General features: G+C 52.7%; 6 protein-coding genes across 6 annotated transcripts; 2 read left to right on the top strand and 4 right to left on the bottom strand.

Annotated features, from left to right (window-relative positions):
• Nucleotides 1-1217: 1217 nt before the first annotated feature.
• On the bottom strand, nt 1218-2018 carry G6M90_00g098790 (uncharacterized protein; the record flags this gene model as incomplete). The annotated part of the gene is made up of 1 exon (XM_014690982.1): nt 1218-2018. One exon carries the CDS (start codon nt 2016-2018, stop codon nt 1218-1220), a length of 801 nt encoding a protein of 266 aa, XP_014546468.1.
• Nucleotides 2019-10577: 8559 nt separating this feature from the next.
• On the bottom strand, nt 10578-12087 carry G6M90_00g098800 (uncharacterized protein; the record flags this gene model as incomplete). Its single annotated transcript, XM_014690981.1, has 3 exons — nt 10578-11192; nt 11278-11770; nt 11882-12087. The coding sequence occupies 3 exons, from the start codon at nt 12085-12087 to the stop codon at nt 10578-10580; spliced, it is 1314 nt and encodes a 437-aa protein (XP_014546467.1).
• A 374-nt stretch (nt 12088-12461) lies between these two features.
• SF3A2 (Splicing factor 3A subunit 2) lies at nt 12462-13187 on the top strand (the record flags this gene model as incomplete). The annotated part of the gene is made up of 1 exon (XM_014690980.1): nt 12462-13187. One exon carries the CDS (start codon nt 12462-12464, stop codon nt 13185-13187), a length of 726 nt encoding a protein of 241 aa, XP_014546466.1.
• A 632-nt stretch (nt 13188-13819) lies between these two features.
• On the bottom strand, nt 13820-15952 carry cot-1_1 (Serine/threonine-protein kinase cot-1; the record flags this gene model as incomplete). Its single annotated transcript, XM_014690979.1, has 4 exons — nt 13820-14120; nt 14174-14647; nt 14720-15220; nt 15321-15952. 4 exons carry the CDS (start codon nt 15950-15952, stop codon nt 13820-13822), a joined length of 1908 nt encoding a protein of 635 aa, XP_014546465.1.
• Nucleotides 15953-17929: 1977 nt separating this feature from the next.
• Nucleotides 17930-19282, top strand: tim54 (Mitochondrial import inner membrane translocase subunit tim54; the record flags this gene model as incomplete). Its single annotated transcript, XM_014690978.1, has 1 exon — nt 17930-19282. One exon carries the CDS (start codon nt 17930-17932, stop codon nt 19280-19282), a length of 1353 nt encoding a protein of 450 aa, XP_014546464.1.
• A 206-nt stretch (nt 19283-19488) lies between these two features.
• Nucleotides 19489-20241, bottom strand: G6M90_00g098840 (uncharacterized protein; the record flags this gene model as incomplete). Its single annotated transcript, XM_014690977.1, has 1 exon — nt 19489-20241. The coding sequence occupies one exon, from the start codon at nt 20239-20241 to the stop codon at nt 19489-19491; it is 753 nt and encodes a 250-aa protein (XP_014546463.1).
• Nucleotides 20242-21413: the final 1172 nt, after the last annotated feature.

Below are 21413 nucleotides of genomic sequence, written 5' to 3' on the forward strand. Positions count from 1 at the left end.
ATGATGCGCGTAAAGTGGCTTTTCACTTTGATGGGGTCGGTTGCTTGAGAGTCGAGACGGACATCCTCTTTATCTTTCTCTTCCATTTTATTGGATTTGGAAATCTTTGTCCCGATGGTGCTACATTCATTTATTTTACTTTGCATGTTACTTGAAACCCGTCTGCAAACAAAGCTCGCTGGAATTGGACAGGCCCATCTTCCATGAAATGCAGCAACAATGACGGCCGGTTCGCGCTTCAAGCAGGCTCCGAGGCCCATGCAGGGATGCAGAGAAGATTCTTTGATCCTTCTGCATTGCCTGTCAGATGTGATAGATGGCCCCGTGGTCACAATTCCAACAGACTTGCTACACAATCTCATGGCGAAAACCCATGTCAATTTTTGTACCAGGGTCCTTCGCCACGGACCAAACTTCCAGTCCTTTCGCATAGAACAACAACCTTGGTTGACAACTCCCCCGGTTTAAGGGCCAACAAGGTCCGTATTAGCCATATTCGGTACCAAGGCGAGGTCCCCCTTTGTCATGGCGTGTAATTTCATCATTTATTGACATCCACATTCATAAACAACTGGTTCCGTAAATTCAACGCAATTTCGTCATGTATTTCATATTCATCTGTAACTAATGAGCCAGCGAGCTGGCTAAGCCTCCTGGGCTCCAGAAATGCTGTACCGGGGCATGTCGAATCCGTCAGTCTTATGTATGTATGTACATGTACCCATGGTTGCTGTTACACAAGAACGCATTTGGGTATATCCATCCTAATCCTACAATATGCAGTTATAAGATGGTTGCAATAACAAATCCATTTATCCCATGGAATGAAAGATTGGATTGTAGAAGCTCAGAAACTGTCTGTCATGTCATACCAAATCATCCCCGGGTGCCTGTCATAAAAGACTTAGGCAGCAGGTTCAGACACGGCATCTTGAATTACACCGACAATGATATCTCAACGACTTTGGCAAGCGAGATAGCCGAACAACTTCATGTCATTTGCCGTCATTGTATCCTTGTCAGTCGTGAAACGGCCATTGATCCCTCTCCACCCAACTCAACCCACACTCCCGATCCAGCAGGTAGTTGGAACATGGGACAAGGGTTTCAAGTTGGATCAGCAGGCACATGCCATGCTGTTTACCATTGTTTTCTGACAAAACAAGAAAGAAGAGTAGAGATTTTGTGGGCTGCTATAGCCTCTGGCATTGTATCGTTCAGCCAATAGCCCGCCCAATCTCTGATTTGTGAATCACAGGACGAGGCGAGAGGCCGCCAAGGAAGATGTCGTCCTCACCCGGCGTTTGCGGAGGAGTTGAGTGAGACGAATACACACCATCACTTTCTCGGCGACCTGAAGGCAAGGTACGCAGGAATGTGTCGGCAGATCGTCGTGGAGGTAGTTGATCATCTTGGCTTTGGCTATACCAGGGCTCACGGGGGGACACAGTAGCCCGTGTACTTTTAGATCGGCCGTGTCGAGGAGATATAAGCGGTGGCGCTTTTGCTAGCCTTGATGGATAACGTTTTGGGTAGGAAATGAATGCATCTTCCCCTTGAACTGTATCATCGGTGAGGCCGGGTCTAGAATTCGGCGCTCTGGCAAGAACAGGAATTTGCGGCAACTCAAGGCTGCCTTTGCCCGACAAATACATTGCCATCGGCCGGTCTTCCGACATGCGTGAAATGTGTTGGGAAGAACTCTGATAAACGATCAAACTCGTCGGCTTTTGAACGGACCCAACCGACGTGCTTGGTCGATGGGTGCGGTGACTGCTTGGACTTGATTGGTCTTTCTGGGATTCCTCTTGCATACACGGTTTTTCACTACCCCCTCTGTCAACTTTCCACGACTCTATCTCTTCATCGTCGATGGGTGTGATGCCTCGGTTGAATAATCGAGCTTTGCGTCGACGGGTTCGATAGTACAGAAGGGCAGCAAGGGCGATGAGCATAAATGAGGGGATGATCGTCGCTAGGATAATAATGAGGTTTTGAGTGGCGAGTCCGTCCTCCATCTTGTCCGTTGGGGACCCGGCCGTAGTTGGTTAGTTAATAGGGACAACCTATTCGTAGCGAGTTGCCGTTTTGCTAAATCTAAGCCCGATCCGAGCCAGTCCGACTATACGGCCATAGAGTGCGCCCTCCTTGTGCTAACAAGAAAGTAAAAGGAGAAAAGAATGAATGAAATCCTAGTAACGAGAGGTCCCCGGTTGAGAAGTAGGCAGCTGACTGTGCTTCATAAAAAGTAGCGATCGTAATCTACGGGTGAATATACACGTAGTTTAGTTGGCGCCAGCCACAGAAGCGGTAAGACGAGACAACCCTCGGCGACTTTATGTATATATGGCAAAATATAAGTATCGAGACCTAAAACGGCGAGGTGGTTAGAACCCATGGCCAACACAAAGAAAGACCTCCAAACCCTCAAAAGGGCTGGGACGATCTACATGATTAAGACACCCATTGTCACGGTTCAGCTGTAATAAATAACTTACAACATGTGTTCGATGAAAAGGTAAGAACTGCTCCTCGCTCGAAACAGCCCACCAGATGAACTGATAAGAAACTATTGCGCAATATGACCAGGCACAAATGCCCTGCGGCAGCAGGTTAGTGTAGCAACCTGGAAAGAGCAAGAGGGGAGATCGAGATACTATATACAGATGCACTCAACCATGCATGCACCACCACCGCTCGCTCTCGATGTCCGTGTGAGCTACGGAACCAGGATGTTCACGGTGGGGAGAGTGGGTGGTTCCAAGACAGGGGCGTGTGCGAGCTAGGCAGAGGGCATTCTGAACAGGGGTGTGTAAGAAGCATCATGAGCCAACTCCCACGTAGCCAGACCAAGTAGTACTAGTACGGCATTGGCGGACAGAAACGCAAGCAAAGGCTCCGTGCCGCTTGGTGCCGTAAGATGTCCGTACACCGGCGAGAACAACCGTAATGGGGATCGTGGGCGATGGGCGGCCTATGCAATGCTCTGAGCATCAAAGAACAGCTCCAGCATAGTTGTGGTAGGTAGGCTTCCGTACGACAGCCACAAAGACTCGTTCCAAGGCTGATGATGGATAGTGCTTTTGTTTCTTTGTCTTGGCCGTGTTTGTTGCCTCTGCTTCAAAAGCAAACAAGCTCCTCATCTCGGTGTAACAGACGAACGAAGGCCATTATTCTTCCTGTGGAGAAGGAGCAGCGGTGGCATTTGTGGAGAGCTTAGCATCAAAGATATTGGCAAGAGAAAATGCGCCGTAGTCTGGCTGCATTTTTGCGCTGCATCAATTTTCCACAGCCCATGCATTTTACGGAGGAATGGCGGCTCGCTCATGTATAATAGTCAATGACATCGTAGCAGTCGCAGGGAGGTCCGGTTCCAGCCCTGGGTCAGATGCCGGTACTACTGTACGGAGTATAGGTTCGAGGAGGAAAACGTGGCGCGGAAACCAGGCAGCTCAGTGGCCCAATCGTTCTTGGTCCAACCAAATCATCGCCAAACGACCTGCTCACATGGTTCCGATGTGATGTTGAGGCCAGGGGTCGAGCATAGATATCGAGGTGGTAAGCCGGGAAGCAGGTGAGCTAGGCATTGGGTTGCAGGTTTGTCCGAGTTGCTGAGTGCTCCAATATTGAGGACTCGAGCATTGGCGTAGAGCTTGACAGCACATCGCTGTGTTATTACATGGCATGCAAGTTAGGTGTCTCTGCCGCATGAATTTGGGCAGTGCTTCCTCCGTACCTGACGAGCTCACCACTCAGCTGCCGCGGAGGAAACTTGAAACGTCGACACTAGCACAGTAGCCTATTGTGCTGTCTCTTTGGCCCGAATGCTCTGGGCGGAGGATTCATTAGTCAGGCCATGTTTCGAAGAAATGCATGAGGCTGGAGAACATTGAACAATGCGGAGACTACGAGTTGCAAGCTGTGTGGTTGTGCATTTGCATCGCACCGCCAGACATTGACCACCAGACCAGCACGAAAGCGCGGAAGGCGCCAAGCGCTACACGACGATCAATGTGCAGGAGCGGTGCTTAACCCTGCCCACACCTGTCCACACATGTCCAGAGCATCAAGTCTCGCGCCTCCTCCCCTCACCCTCTCTCACCCTCTCACATCTTTCCCACCTTTCTTTTCCGCATTGGTAACAATAATGCCTGTGATTTCCATTGCCACCTCACGCGCTCTATGCCTGCATTCATCGCATGTGCAGCACAGATGCACAGGAAGAACGAGATGCGTATTTCTCCGACGTCTGGGTGCTACGGGACTTCCAGCAACCGTTGAGCCTCTATGTCCAGGTCAGCTGAAGCCAGCCCACCCACACCTGCGAAACCCAGACACCCTCTCTTTGTCGGTCTTTCCCACTAGAGTCCACCATCACACCCTCAAGTTAACCACCGCCTAGCCTCAGGACGGCCGTTCCCAAGTTAGCCTCACCAGGAACCAGGCACGCGGCCGCAAACGCCAAGAGAAGTCTGGTGTACAGCTCGCCATCTGAAATGTGTGGAGCCCAAAATCACCAAACGACATGTACGTATCCACCAGATAATTGGCGCCCGTTTTCAGGCTAGTTCAGGTGCACCTCTCTACTACGAGGTGTGATACATTGTCTCTCCCTGTCCTATTCTTAGACCAGCTTCTCTGTCTCTATCTAATCCGTAGTGTGCTCCGTATGTATATCTCCGTCAAAAGCTGTGTTACAACTGCTTGGAGCAACACATGTACACACGTTCACGGTGCTTGCTGCAACGTGCTTCACCTGTCAGATCCGATGTCGGGCCTGTGCCCAGCCATCGTCCTTCGAGCTGACCTAGCGCCCGATTGTCTTTGTGCAATTCAGCCAACCCCCCCAAATACAAGTGGGCGAAGCTATTACATGTCAGCTTGAAATTGACCGTCTTGATCGAGGACGAACATGCAGGTAACAGGATATTTCCGAGTATCTATCAAACGCACGAACGCAGACATGCCATCATAAAAACATGCGCTCTTGGTCAACGCGCCATAAACCCACAGTGTTATACCCTTACATCGGATGGCTAAGGGGCTATGCGCATTAGCAATAACCAACTTCGTACAATACATCTTCAGCGTGTAAGGATAGAATCGACGCAAAATCAAACCACTTACATACAGCACGATGGTCGAGAAAAAGGAGACAGCAGGAGACACCAAAAAGCAACGAGCCCTGAGCTAACCGCCAACACCACTGTACTACCGATCCACCTCGAGTTAGCCAGTGAAATAGACAAGGCCAAACAACAAAGTCCTTGCACCGAGGTGCCGTTGGACAAAAGAAGTGAAACGGCATCGTCCTGCCCTGGTGGGCAACATCTCCCCAGAATCCAAGGAACCATGCTATCAGCCAATCACCAAGATTTCATCTGAAGCTTCCACGGCAACTACCTACAATACGGAGTACACTTCTGCTACTCGGTCCTGCCAATACTAGTGGTCGCAATGGGCGCAAACAGCCGCGAGCACTACGGCAAGACTATGGAAGGATCATCCTCTCAGCATCAGTCAGTCTGGCTTGAGAACCTTCATATAACAGAAACTGGACGCAGCAGTCTCGTCGGTGGTGGGCTAACTCAAACCCGTTGGTGCGTTTGTTTTAGTTTGCCCAGATCGGCGTGGCTGTTTCGCAATGTCGCTTGCCTTGGAAACAAGCCAGTCGGTTCCCGGTCAGTCTGTCGAGCAATTCAAGTTCTTTGGACTGTGCATGATCAACAGCGTCTTAACTAAAGGAGCCCATCACCTGGTACATTCCTATTGAATACTCCTTGCGCATGACGAATTCAGCGCCACAACAAGGCACCGCCAAGCACCCATGCACACGGCAACAACTAATCCATGCACACGGGGTGGCTTGCAACAAGCCGGCAACCGGTAACCATGAACTACAACACATTGTTCAGTGAACCACGCCCATCGCCATCAGCCTTACGTGCCTGACGCTAGGATTAATCGCGAAGTTGGACACTTTCGACGCAGAGGGTTCTTATTTACGGGCTTCTGGCTTAACATGAAACACCCCACCATTATGCTCACCGACCTGCCTACATATCCGTTTAGATGAAGGAAGCCATCGTCGTAATTTTTAAAAACTAATCGTAGGAGATTTATACGAAGCCTCGGCTCTCGGATTGGCGATAATGCAGCACGTTCCCGTTCGTATTAAATGGGAAATGCACCCAAAACTGGGCAATGATCGGACATGAATTGCTTTCCCAGAAACCCATCATCTTGTATGTACGTACAATTTAATGTACATACATATGTAATACCAATATGGCATGGTCCGTGTTGAGCCAATATTATTCGACGTCATGGGTTTCCGGCTACCAGGATCCCCTTGGTTGCCAAACCGGGCTGGAGAGTGTGATACAGTACTCCGTAAGCATTCTAATACTCCTCTCTCCTAACCGACAAAGGCCAAGCAGCCTAGTCTAGCAAGGCCGTCCGCGACGACAGTATTATGGCAGTGGCTCTATTGGGATGTCGGCAAGGATAACGTCATTTTTCTTTATGAGTGGAATCAGGTTCGGTAGTAATATCATACCATGCTTCTCTGGCACTGGCTTGAAGAGCGAATTCACCCCGTACCGAGAGTGATGTTGCGGGGCGCCAGGCCAGGGGCAGCGGCCTGGCGGCCTCAACCGTCGTAACCCGTTACATGTGGCGCTGCCAAACGACACCACCACGCAGGCACTCGAGCGGAGCAGACGACGAAGTGGTGTGGAGGGAGCAAATGAAAGTGGACGGGGTTTGGCTGTGCGTTGCTTGAGTCGTTGCGGTTTGAAACGGAGCCACAGAGCCAATGTTTTGCAACTTCACCGCTTCTTTGCACAAAAAGCACGCAAACCTGCTGCCCTCATAGGACCGTTCCAGCCAATCTGCAAGGAACCAGGAACAGACAGACACGTGTAGAGGCAAGTCCAGGGGCATGGTGTGGATGTTTCGTACGCATATTGTATTATGTTGAGCGTCATACTGATCACATGAAGCAGTCTGGGCCGACGTTTTCTGCAATATCTGTCATTCAAGACGGTGATGACATACTCCGTACATACATGGACGTTTCAGTTGGAGCCAACAAGTCTTGGTACATCATCCAGTATTTCTCCGGGACTCACCGAGTCGCCTGCTTCGGAGCTGTATGTACTTGGCACAAGGATGGACCTGTCTTGCTAGCGACGCGGCATTGTATATTTGTTTCACAACCAGCATTTTGCAAGGCTGTTCTTGTAAATATGTATAGACACACAAAACCGTCTCAAGAAGTCTTGCGCGATGGACATGTTACAAACATGGAGTTCTGCAGATCGTCTTATGTACAGAGCTACTCCAACTAGTCACGGACGGCTGAGCATCACGATTACGACGATTTCACTTGATTATCGGTTCTTCCCCGCTTTGTTTCGGTTAGTCTCCAGGTTGACGCCACAGAACTTCCGGCTGTACTGTACGGGGCTAGAGCGGCGTCGACAAAGGAGGAAAATCATTCTCACTTTATCTTCATATACCTATCTCCGTGGCAGAAGCTGCTCATTTCAACTCTCCGATTAGGCGTGTGCAAAAAAGATGAGGGGAAAAGAGAATCCTTGGTGCTGTTGGGACGTGACATGTTGGAAAAGGCTTCAACTGGACGCGCTGACTCGTGCGTCCAACTGAGTCAAGTCCATCCAAGACATTTCCCCCTCCGCGTGGCACGATTGCTACTATTACTCAGCAATCAGGGAGCAACTTGCAAAATACACCAATGCTCTGAGAGCCGTGTGCATGCCCGCAACCACAAGGTTTTCTCCCGAAGCCATGAGGAGGACCAAAACTGAAAATCAACAAGCCGCCAACGGGGCGGGGCATCCATGCCAACTACCCGCGCGGCCCGTCCTGGGAGGCATTGCCATGGCCAATCTGTGGATGGTGGCGATACGCTTGCGACTAGTATTTAATCGTCCAGTATCTTGAAACAACCCATCTGATGTGGCTGCTGGCCGTTCCCAGCCTCGGCCGCTCCACTCCGTATCCCTCTCCGTGCAAGCAGAGGGTGTCATGGCAAGCGCACTCAAATTTATCAGCGGACGTCAATGGCCGTTTGGCTTCAATCCCAGAGAGGGAGAGATCATTCTCAACGTAGCCAGTTGATCCAGAGTCTGTCACAGAGGAAAGTACATATTCTGCCTGCCGGCCGCTTGCCCGTGACAGACATGACTAATATATTTGCACAGTACCAGACACCAAACGGGCATCATGGATCAGACAGTTTAGCTCGGTCTGGTGGGTGCGCTGGTTGCGAGGCTAAGCTATAGGCAGTGTTGGTCAGAGAGGATGCTCCTCGTTACCCTTGGAACATGGGAATGGCCTGTCTTCGCAGATGAGTTTCTGGAGTCCTCCCCATCCGGACGACGTGGAGATTAAACTCTGTCGTCACCAGCTACAACTGCTACGGGCCGTGTATTCAGCTCCGTATTGTTGCCGTCAACTCGAGTTTCTAGGGTCGACTCGCATTTAGTGGCGTCGAGATTCGGCTTCCAAGGAGCGTCGACACCAAAAAGATGGTAGACGACTTGTATCACGTCCGAAACAGATTATCAGAAATCATTCTGGAATAGTTTCTACCAACACGTTTAGTGCAAAGTATCAATACCAGCAGCCATACGGTATGCACTTTGCGAACGCACCATCAGTCACCCAGAAGTCTCCAACTCTCAAAATGACCTCAATAATTCAACAACGCGATCACATCTTATCCAATTTTCAATAGGCCGGGATATCCGAAAGTTAAGTCAATAGTCCAGAACAATTCCATGCATGAATGTTTCTTCCCGGGTGGTCCCCATAGCGTACCTGCGTACGTAACGGGAATCTTGGAGAGAGCACCTGTATGCACAGCACATGCATCAATGAGCTTGAATGAGCCAAGGACTTGATCTTGGCAGAGTTTGTTACCTGGCACAGCTGAGCTGGTGACCGATAAGGCGTCATGGTTGTCACGCCCCTGGCAGCCATGGCCAATGCTGACGTATGTACGCCAGTGCTTCAATGTCGCAATTGTCTCCGGCACCGAGTATGGGGGACACATGCATAGGATTGAAGACGTTGCAAAATGAGCCTCGCACACCTTCATCTCGTTGCTCCTCGACTCAGTGTCGTCGTGAGACGGAGCCCAAATACCCCGAGCGAATGAGTGTGGTCAACCAGGTCACGTCAACATGGCCTCCTCGTCTTGGAACAGCTAGCAAAGATGTCCCGTCTTCTACAACATTGCATTGGCGACGCCATTTGGGCACAGGTCCGGTTCAACTTGGGGGCGACTTTGGGCCATTACAGCCCATTGACACGTGCGTTTTGGCCCTTTGGCTCATCATCCTTTTGGTTCGTCACAACCATTCGATGGGCGCAGAGGTGAGTCGGCGCGAGAAGGACCCAATCACGGCGCTGCTCATGAGCATCTCGTTGGTCAAGCTTTCTTAGGTGACATCTGCTTGCCCTGCGAAAATGATCGACGCCCACCCGCGGCTTGAAATCGGCCCTGCCGTCGCAGGCAGAACCAAGATTATTAAACCCCATCGCCGAGATGAACATGTTACATGGCGTCCAGCGGTGCACCAGGTGTCCACGTAGCAGTGTTGCAACCATTGCCGGTGTCTCTCCATCAACGTCCTTTCAACATCCGGGTATTGCTCCATCTGGACGCATTACCCAGTCGGCGGTTTGCCACGACAGTGCTCAATGTTGGGCATTGGGTTTGCCAGCAGAATGCGCGGGCTACGTTGATGAATGTTTTGTTCAGACAAAGGTTAAAATTACAACAACTACCTTCCTTATGCTCGAATATGCGCGACCATGTGACCAGCCAGGAATTTTTTACATCCTGGAGGTGCGCGCTACAGTGTGCATAATTGAAAACAAGGTCTATCGTTTCGAGAAAGTATAAAATCCTAAATTTTATGAGAGGGTGCCGTCTCATATAGCGGATTCATCTGCCGGGGGAGATATGTGCCGACTGGGGATGAAACGCCGCCAAACAGTGGCAAATTCCTTTAATATGCGGATTTCTGAATGAATTTGTGTGTTTGAGGGTTTTCGGCATGGTCCCAATCGATACATTGAATGCGCGTCAGAAGTACTATGCATTTGCCTGCAAAGCTTGGACGGGAGCGATGATGTGTCGCGCGCACGAGCCTCGAGCACTGTGACAACTACGAAGTGAGATATGTATAGGGGTAGGTGAGGGAGAGAAACTGTGAAATGCACTTCACCCTCACGACTACAGAGTATACGCCTAGCAATCTCGCGTCTACTTGATGAAGAGATGGGATCGCAAGGGCGTAGGCCGCAAGTGACGGTGGATAGTCTCGCGAATATATACCTGCGAAGCGCAGTAGGAAAACGTTTATAATAGTGCAATTGCTATCATTCCTCACGCTGCCTCCGCGACACTGCAAAACATTGCTGTTCATTACCCTGCCTCGTCCAAAAAGTCTCCTCCGCACTGCATGAAATCCTCAACAGGTCATCACGATACCAGCCTCCTCACATCCAATCAACACAAGGCGTATTACCAAAACTCAATACTATCCCACCGTCGTCTTCAAAAAAGCCTCATGTCGCCGAATGAAAGCCTCCACAGCATCCACAAACCTATCCAGCTCACGCCTCGGTGTGCCCAGTATCAACGCAATAAACCCTCGTCTCGCCACCCAAAACCCATTCTCCAGCATTTCCAACCAAAACAGCTCCCTCAGCTCGCTCCTCTCTTCGACATCATCTCCATCTCGGATATCCTTTTCCCCATTCACGGGAAAGTGAGCCGTCATAACCGTTCCCAATCCCGTGAAGCACAGTATACTGTCCCTGCTCGCCTCATTCAGACGGCCCAGGAACTCGGTCCCCAGTGCCGTAAACTCATTCGCCACCGAGGGCGTGTAAATCTCCGTGAGGCCAGCGTGCCCCGCATGCATAGCAAGCGTGTTGTTGTTGAAGGTGCCCGAGTGAGGCAGGCAATCCGGCTGCGAGGGATCATACGCAGCCATCATGTCCTCCCGGCCGCCAAACGCACCAAACGTAATGCCGCCGCCGAGCCACTTTCCAAACGTCTTGAGATCCGGCGTGACGCCGCGAATAGAAGCGAGGCCGTGCGCGCAAAGACGCGAAGTCATGACCTCGTCCATGATGAACACGACACCTGCCTGTCGCCACGGCAAATTAGCAACCCAACATCGGCGCGCCCAACAGTTGACACGTATCAGGTCAAAAAAAGGGGGGGGGACTGACCTTCCTGGCAGCGTCCTCGATAGCCTTGAGAAACTCTTCTGTCGCGACGATACAGCCTCCCGCCCCTTGCATCGCCTCTAGGAGAACGGCCGCCACGCCTTCGTCCTGAATCGCCCTCGTCGCGCCATCCACATCATTGTACTTGGCTACAATCCAGTCGTCCAGATCAACGTTATTGGCAGCTGGTTTCCCACCCGCAAAGCCTAGCACGCCTCCGTGGTAGGCGCCACCAAAGACCACGACCTTGCGCTTCTTGGTGAAGCGTCTCGCGGCAGCGAGGGCTTGGAGATTGGCCTCGGTGCCGGAGTTTGTGAAGCGGACTTTGGACACGTTGAAGCGGGCGCATATGGCGCTTGCAAGGGACTGCTCGGCGCGCGTGGTGCCGCTGAGGTTGAGGCCGATGGTGGTCAGGACGGTGGTGATGGTTTTTCGGATGACGGGGGAGGAGTGGCCGTAGAGGGCGGCGGTGAACTCGCCCGTGAAGTCGGTGTATCTGGCGCTTTTTTAGAAGCAATGTACGATATTCACTCCTTGCTTGACAAGGCCTCTGTGGTTGGTCGTGGGCACTGGAGACGAGGGTGTGGCAGTTGGGGAGGCAACGCACGTCGTGCCGTCTTCAGAAGTGACCTGATATCCATGCCCAGACTTGATATACAGCGGGAACGGGTCCGCATGTAGTACGGCTCGCGTATTGCCCCCGGGGAGAGAGTTTGATGCTTCCGCGTGGAGTGCTTTGGATTTGGGGTTCTGCTGAATGTACCTGGCCCTTGCGTGTTCCAATGTTGTCCCAAGTTCCTGCAAGGCAAACATGATACGGAGTGAATGACGCCCCTTGGACACCAGAATGAAAAAAGCAAAGGGGACAAAGGCTCTAGCCAATTTATGTCGTAATGTGGCCAGATCAAATACCCCTCAATAAACCATCAGGACAAACTTATACGGCCAGTCGCAACTACAGAGTGGCGTAACATCCAATTGGTCCGCTGCACAATCAAGACCCACCTCCAACCCGGGGAAGCAAGACGAAACCCGTCTCTGTAGCTAACGATTATAACTTTTACATCAACCTCCAACATCCATATCCGCCACGCCCGTCCAACCACCCCCATCCCAGTCGACTCTTCACCAAAGCGCCTACACAGAGACAAAGAGAGAGAGAGAGAGAGAAAAGGGACAAAAAAGAAATGGACTACCAAAACCGCGCGGGCTCAAAATTCGGCGGCGGCGGCGTGGCCTCCCACTCCGCCACCAACGCCGACCGCCGCGAACGCCTGCGCAAGCTGGCCCTCGAAACAATCGACCTCGACAAGGACCCCTACTTCTTCAAGAACCACGTCGGCTCCTTCGAATGCCGCCTCTGCCTGACGGTGCACCAGAACGACGGCTCGTACCTCGCGCACACCCAGGGCAAGAAGCACCAGACCAACCTCGCGCGCCGCGCCGCCCGCGAGCAGCGGGAGGGCAAGGCCAACATCGACCCGGCCACGGGCCTCCCCTCGAGCGTCGCCGCCTCCTTCGCGGGCGGCGGCGCGCGCCGCAACGCCGTCAAGATCGGCCGCCCCGGCTACAAGATCACCAAGATCCGGGACCCCGTCACCAGGCAGCAGGGCCTGCTGTTCCAGCTGCAGTACCCCGAGGCCGCGCCCGACATGAGCCCCAAGTGGCAGGTCATGAATGCGTTCACGCAGCGCGTCGAGGAGCCCGACAAGAACTTTCAGTACCTGCTCGTGGCCGCCGAGCCCTACGAGACGGTCGGGTTCAAGATCCCCGCCAGGGAGCTGGACAAGAGGGAAGGCAGGGGCTTCTGCTTCTGGGACCCGGACGCCAAGGAGTTTTGGATACAGATCATGTTCATGACGGAGCGGGAGGAGAGGTTCAACGCCGCCCCGGGGTTGGCTGCCAGGAGATGAGCAAGTTGAAAAGCGGCGAGGTTTTTAAAGCGATGGATGGGCGGAACAAGGAGTCTCGAGGAATTGTTCAAGAGAGCGTTTGCGAGACATGAGAATGACGGCCACGTCAGCATCAAGGCGCGTGCCGTTGGCAGCAATGGAGGACTGTCAAGGAAGAATCTTGGCCGCAGAATGCACACAGCTGTGGAGAAGCAAATCGGCCTTTGGTGGCCGCATGTAATTTTAGTCAGTTCATGATACAAGGACCAGAAAGTAGGAAACATCACGTATATACCCATCCATAAATAGACTAATGCCCATCGCCGTGTTCAAGGCTACGTAAAACTCGCCCATCTAGCGCTGAACTACATAGCTTTGCGCAAAGGATTCCGCCAAGTGGCACACGTCCCTCATCTCATGTACCTCGCCATCACCGTGTTGTCTCTGACAAGCACTCATGCATGACAGAGAACGCTCTGCATTTATTCCGTGCGATACATGCATGCCTAACCATTGAACACATTGCGCCAACTCTCAAAGCCAGGCACTTTCACCACAACAATACATCCATGCATCCCTCAAGTCATATTCATCTTGATATAAAAATCCCAAGCAATAACACGCCGCCTCGATGCAAAACCCTAGTTTTTCACCTATCGAAAGTTATTATCGAATCGTTTAAAGGTGTATCCAATAAATGGCAGGCTCATCTCTGGCGACTCTTCAATCTGGCGGCCCTGCTGCAATGCCTGAGCTTTGAGAACGGTAGCATTATCAGTCTGGTCAATCTCGTCGGTAGGGAAGTAGGTGGTGTCAATGTTAGATGTCAGGCGAGGCTCGAATGGAGCTCGGATACGGCGAAGACTGTCAAATTCGACACCACGGAAGAAGGCATGGTTCTTGATTTCGTGGGCACCCCCCCGTCCAAGACGGTTCTCAGTGTTACAAACCATACTAGACAACACATTAGTTGGGTCGTGGTAAGGATTAACAGGAGGTTGGCTAACCTTCGAATCAAGTTTTCAGCCTCTATACCCAGCGTGATGTCGTCTGGAAAGTACAGAGTTTGTCGCCAATTGACAATCTTACGATAGGTGTCGTGACTGTCCTCGGCACAGAACGGAGGCCATCCAACTAAACATTCAAACATGATCGTCCCCAACGACCACCAGTCACAATCAAATGAGTATCCATGGCCGGTGAAAATCTCAGGGGCGATGTAATCAGGCGTGCCAACAGTAGAGTAGGCCATAAGTCTTCGTGACCGTCGCCAGTCGTTGATTTGAGAACGGTTGCTGACGGTGAGGTTAATCTGATCGATGGCAACGGAGCTTCTGTCACGGGGCCTGTTGGATCGCCCTTGTAAAAGCTGCTGGTAGTAATTGTTATCGTGTAGGCGGTGGAAGCCTGTGGAAAGACCGAAATCAGTCAGCTTGACATGACCGCCTCGATCCAGCAGTATGTTGTCAGGCTTGATATCTCTGCAAGTGGATTAGGTTAGAAGGATTCTGATTTGAACAGGCAGGCAAACAGAGGAAGAAGAGCTAGCTGACCGGTGAATAAAACCGAGCTTGTGAACTGCCTCAATAGCAAGAACGATTTCGGCAATGTAGAATCGAGTAATGTCTTCGGAGAAAATCTCGTACTTGATAAGCATCGTCATCAAGTCACCACCAGGCAGAAACTCCATTAGCATGTATAAGAAGTATGCGTCCTGGAACGTGGTGTAGAGCTTAACGACCCAGGGACTGTCCGACTCGGCCAAGATATCACGCTCAGATCGCACATGAGCGAGCTGGTCCTTTTTAAACATTTCCGTCTTGATTAAGGACTTCATGGCATAAACTTTGCCATCTCCTTTCTTCTGCACCAGCTTGACCTCACCAAAGGCGCCCTTGCCGATAATTTTAACCGTGTTGTAGTTTTCGGGCTTGTCTTTGGTTCGCAGAAAACGCAGATACTGCCCCTCCTTGCGGCCAGCAGTCGACCACAGCTGCTCTTTCCTAGTGGCACTCTGTGAAGGATCTTGAAGCTTTTGCTCCAGCTCGCTTTGTCTAGATGGGGATGTATCAGAAAACAGCTTGGACAGTCGCAGCCACATTGAAGAATGAATACAGAGAGGGATGTGTGTGTGTGTATGTGTGTAAGACGTACCTTTGGTTGCGCTCACGGGCTCGCTTCACACTGTCCTTGAAGAAATCCGCAGCCAGCTGTGAGCATTTCTTCTGGTTACTGTTGGCGTTGGTGCCATAGCGATCTGGGTTCCTCTCGGGAGCGGCCTGGAACTCGCTACCGGTGGGCGCGGTTTGAGAAGGCAGAGGCGGCGCATTCGCATTGGAGTAGTTGGTATAGCCGCCAGGTTGGCTACCAGCTGTTCGTGGGCGCTGCGAGGAAGAAGGCCCGCGGGGAGCAACTCTTGCGGCACCACCCAGATTCTGATGAGAGAACTGGTGGGCTAGACCGGTGTTTGGGTCATTGGTGCCGGGGGTATTGGACCTCGCCTGATAGTAGCCATTCTGGGCATGGGCATAGTCGTTGTTGACGGCTTGTGCAGGATAGCCAGCAGGATAGGCGGCACCAGGCTGGGCAAAGTAGCCCTGGGGGGCATAACCGCCAGCATAGGCCTGTTGTTGTGGTTGAAGGCCTCCTTGGGCCTGCTGTGGGTTAGGCGGTGGGAAGACGGGCTGGGGGAACGTCGATGGTGTCGTGGGGTAGGCTCGGTCGTTTACTGGAAGGCGGTCATTATTGCCAAAGTTGAGGTGCAGGCGGTTGCCGTTGGGGTCCATGATTGGGATTGACGATTGTGCTGGCAATGGCCCGCGACGATCCGAGCTGTCTAGGGGGGATTGGACTCGACGGACGACGGCAGCGGCGTGGTGGTGAAGGACCAAGGTCGAGAGTCGCAGGTCGAGGGGTTGTGGTGTTGGTTAAGGGGACGATGCGGTGCTTAGTTAGTGTTCAGTGCTCAGTGCCAGGTTAAGGAAGGCGCGGTGGAACCTCATGTGCTGTTTCCTTCTAGTTTGGACCTGAGAATGCGGCGGTGGCGCCAGAACCTCGGGGCATTCAGCCATTCAATCTTTAGCCATCCGCTCATTGATTGCATTCATTTCATTCAGGCCACAGGAAAACAGCGGGACCCGACACGATTGGATCGTCAAGGTAATGTTTTCTAGTATTGCTTTTTTAATGGTGGTCGGCTAACGTTGTCACTTGTGTTGATGGATTCAGGCTGGCCGTCACCAAGAGAACGGAGACGGACAGTCTGCGGCACAAGATATTTATCCATTACGAAGCATACACTAATATACTACAGTATGCTTTAGTGGTTCATCCTTTTTACCACCCACTTGCTTCTCCCATCCGTCAATTCGACAACCGATGGTCGTTCCGTGCTCTCTGAAGTCGAGGATGAGGGGCGGTCAACCCGCAGCTGTCAACACAACAAAACTCGAGCACGAGTCCCACGACGCCACTTATCTACGCCCAGGGGCTGCCCGTGGTGGGGACCAGGGGAAGTACTTTTACACTCAGCGTCTTGCAACCTGGTTGTGTGCCAGTCGATTTGATTGCTCGCCCAAGTTGCTTGAGTACCACGCGGTGCAAGTCGCTCAGTTTGCCGTAGCATACTCCGTAGCAACAAGTCATTCGTGGGAGTAGCTGCCCGGGGCCAGAGGGGCGTCGTAGCGCGTGTCATGCTGCATGTCTCAAACCCGTCACAGAGGGTGGTCGGCGTGGTCCATCACTCATCAACGACAGCTCGCAACCCGGCCCGTCAACATCACGCCTTGTGTAGCTCGACCGCGTGTCCGGCCGAGAAATGGAAGGACCCTGTCCTGGGCAGGGCAGTTTGCTCCAAAGCTTTCAAAATTATGGAGTAGCCTTTCTTAAATCTGAGTGCGGAAGCGGGCCGTCTGCTCATGTGGACATGTTGATGCAGTCTGCGCAGTAGTTACTCCAGAGTAGGCATCACGGGCTTTTTATCGCGCTTCTCGTCTTCTCCACCGTTTCTCCTGCACACCGACAATTTTCCACAACACTTGACTGCTCCGACAAAGTACGTTGATCCATCACGGTGCACAAGTTCCCATCTCATTCCCCGGTGCCGACGAGTAATTGTACACCCCAGGTCCATCACCTTCAGACCTCCGACATGATGGCATTGCCATTGCACTTCCGTCTGCCGCTTCCACGAACCAAATAACTACATACCTTATTAGAGCTTTGCTATGCCATGTTTGTGGCAGCCGGCGGGGTTTTCATGCACATAGGGACTAGGGAGTGAACAGCCTAATGCAAGGTGCTCTACTTCGTACGGGTGCCAAACATGAAATATGGTGATAGTAAGGCGCGCCATGGTGCTCCGGACGTGACGGAGTGACAAGACGGCACGTTTGATCACATGGTCGACTAAGCAGCCTCTATGAGATAAACATCAGTTGGAGAATCTAGAATTAGTATCGTACAAAATTTACATTTGCATTCGCGGTGATGCTCACCAGGCCCGTCGTAGTTCGGGGACGTACTCCGTAGTGAGCTCAACCTGGAGCTCGTTCGTTTTTCCATTCCGAGCCTTATCAGACGCCATCTCCTTATCGCACCCAATTTTTTTTGCCCGGCATCGACGACGACGCCCCAACCAGCACTCTGCTGCTCTACATCTCGGCGCGGCGTCACAAGCGCCAACGGCCATTTTGTACACATCCTTAATTTTCCTCCTTGGTTCGAGTAATTCACACACGGTCATTTACACGAAGACCGTCGAAATGGACGAGCAGCAAAAGGCCGAAAAGACCCGTGCCGGGGCAGGTCTTCCCCCGAAACCTCGCAACCCGGCTCTCAAAATGCTCGGCCTCCCTGCGCTACCCAAGAAGCTCCCCTCACGGAACTGGATGATTTTCTGGGCCATCACAGGCGCCTTCACCACGGCTATCGTCTACGACAAGCGCGAGAAGAACCGCGCGACCGCGAAATGGCGCCGCGCCGTCGAGCCCTTGTCCCGCGAGCTGATCGGCCCTGCCAACGCCCTGCCCCGAAAACTCACCGTCTATCTGGAGGCACCGCCCGGCGATGGGCTGCGCGTCGCTCAGGACCATTTCATCGAATATGTGAAGCCGGTGCTGTCGGCGTCCGGGCTGGACTGGGAGTTTGTCCAGGGGAGGCAGCAGGGCGACGTACGGGCGGCAGTGGCAGAAAAGATTCGGCGGTCGAGAATGGCCGATGAGCGTCCGGGCGAGGAGATCCCCAAGACGGACGATTCCATCGTCGAGGACATGCGGAAGAAGATGGGCCTCAGGGAGTATGAGGGCGTCAAGGGTGATATTGTCATCGGGCGCCATGCCTGGAAGGAGTATATGCGCGGTCTGCACGAGGGCTGGCTCGGTCCTCTGGACGCGCCGCCTCTGCCGGAACCAGAGCCCACCGTAGACACAAAGCCCGACTCCGAGGCTCCTCCAGCCGATGACGGGGCCGCCGAGAGCAAACCCGAAGAGAAAAAGGAGGAACAAAAGAAGGAAGACAAGCCGTCCCGGCCGCCGCAGCCCCGCCCGCACAACACCACAGACGACTACGACTCCGTCTCTCTCCCCGTCCACATGCCGTCCGAATTCTCCCCCTCGGCTACCATCCCATTCCCCCATCGCCTTGGCTTCACCCAGACATTCGTCCGCCTCGGCCGCTTCCTCAATCGCCGCAAGCTCGCCGACGACATCGGCCAGCAGGTAGCGGCTGTCTGTTTCGCCGCCGCCCGCGACTACCGCGAGGCCGACGGCCAGTACGAGCAGCAGCTCCTCCTGGAACAAGAAGAGCGGGACTGGCCCAAGAGCACATGGAAGGAAGAGGAGCCCGCCACGGAAGAGGACAAGAAAAAGGTTGCTTCCGAACCCAAAAAGGAGAGAATCTGGGCGAGCCCCATGGTCATCGATGCGCGAATCGCGCAGCGCATGAGGCGCTTCGAGATCCAGCCCCAAGACGAGGAGCGCGCGGCCAAGATTATCGTGCCGGAGGAGGAGGTCGAGGGCTGGATCAAGGGCAGCCTGAGGAGCCTCTGGAGATGGGGGGCTCGCTCGTGGGATGAAAAGCCCAAGGGTCCCAACGTCGGCAACTTGGACGATGACTAGGCTGTCCTCGAGGAGAGGGAATTCAGCATCCAAGCCCTGCGGCGACTTGTACTATTATATGTATGTTATGTACACAACAACTTATAGGCTAGAAAGGGGAAAGGGGGAGGCAAGCAACCAGCCGGCCATGGCACCACCTACTCAATATCATTGAATAACTTGACTCGCTGTCCCCATCACCGCCAGTAGCTTCAACGTACTAGTCACTATTCATCGCTATCTGAGCCGTAGTCCACCAGGGCGCTCTTCTTCTCCGGCCTCTCAGCCGACGCCGTCTTCTCGTCCGCCTCCACGTTCCCGGCAGGCTTCCCATCCCGACTCTGACTCTCGGCCAGCCTCTGCGCCCCATCCGCCCTCCTCCTCACCACCGCCTTCTCCCTATCCCTATCCCTCCTCTTCCTCTTCCTCCCAACGCCCCAGTCCTCCCCCTCGTCGTGCCCCTCGTCCACTGCCTCCCCGCCACTCCCCCTCCGCCTCTGCAGCTCCCGAAACGCCCTCACCCCGTCCTCCGTCTCCCGCCTCACCCTCTCCTCCTCCTTCCTCCTCGCGGCGACGACCTCGTCCAGAAACTCAATCTCGTCGTCGTCCAGCGCCCGAAACTGGTTCCGAATCTTGTTCTGCTCCTCAAAAGCGGCCTGTTTGGCGGCTGTGCTCGGCCCAGGGTGCGGCATTAGCCCCCGTCCAGTGCTCCCCAGGCAGACAGAGATGGCGATGAAAAAGGGGACAGAATAACAGGGACACCCACCTTTGTTGGCTTGCAACACGTCATATAGACTTCTCTCTTCCCCCGCCGCACCCTTCAGCCTCTCCTCCTCTCTTCGCTTCCGGTCGTTCTCCAGTTCCTGCTGCACGGCCTCCCATTCTGTGCTCTTGGCTAACCGTTCACGGGGCGCGGCTTCCTTTGGTTCCGTGTCGGGGGAAGTGTTTATTGTCCCGCCCGATACGAACCGGTTTGACATGATGGCGGAAAATACCGAGTCAAAGATTGGCCCGCGGGGGGCAGCAATTAGGAGAGGTGGATGAGGTTGGATGAGGCTAGTTGTGAGGCCAGGTGACCACAGGTAGATAGATGGACGTCATCAAATTGGTACGGAAAGAGCTCTTGTAGTATTTAATTGATTCCCTCACAAATTGGGGTTGTTGGCTGCTTTTATAGGAGTGCCTCGTGCAAGTGAGAGTTGGGATATATCTACGATACTGACCATCAAGCATTGGCGTTTCCCCATTGTCAAGAGGTTTACTATTCCGAGAATCAGCCGACAGCCTCTCGAAACAACACCGGTCTTGCTCTGCTCTGTTCACATGCACCAAGTAATTCGAATCATTATTCGCAGCCATTTCAATATTTTTTAAAGCTATTCATCGAGTTGGCGTCTAAAGGTACCTGTAGGTGCGGCCTTCTCGCATGACGCCTCTCAAGTAACCACTGGTCAGAATACCGCATTCTTGCCAGGCCCATCACCAGGTCTTAGTCTGCCAACCACCATTTGTAAACTCCTAAAAAACATGCCTGAGCAGCTCCCAGCTCATGTTCCGCAAAGCGAACGACTGTATGTGGTAAAGGCCACCCAAGTACCAGAGCAACATTGCCTCGCCCACTGAAAATCAGGAACGCTCTTCAAGTCATGAATCAAAATCCAACTGATGAGGATACATGAGTACATGTTCCTGCACCAAGCAAATTCGTCATTAAACCTGGACGCACAAAACTCCTGATCCGAGAAATGTAATCCAGTGCGTCTCTACTAAAATGCCAGCCCATGACGGGAGGGTAAAAAACACTTCTAATATCGTTTGGAAAAGAAATCCACTGAAGCGATGCTATGCCAACTTAGCCAGGCCAAGAGGCATATGACGGGCTATTCACCAAGCTTCGCGGTAGAATGTGAATGATATGGAGAGAAAAGAGGTCAAAAAGAAAAGAAAAAAAGAGCCCCAAAAGCGCAACGACAGGGACTAAACAACCTGCCCAAAGTCCCGTTTTACCCGCTGAAAACAATGCATAACCGTCTCATGAGCGAAAATAAAAAAACCCAAAAATAATCTTGTCCGTCTTGTCATCCCAGTTGGCCCCCATATTCGAAAGGCATAATGCAATGAGATACTGTTCCCAAACTTTTATTGTCTCTAT

This window comes from Metarhizium brunneum, chromosome 6, assembly GCF_013426205.1.
Source record: "Metarhizium brunneum chromosome 6, complete sequence".
NCBI lineage: Eukaryota > Fungi > Ascomycota > Sordariomycetes > Hypocreales > Clavicipitaceae > Metarhizium > Metarhizium brunneum.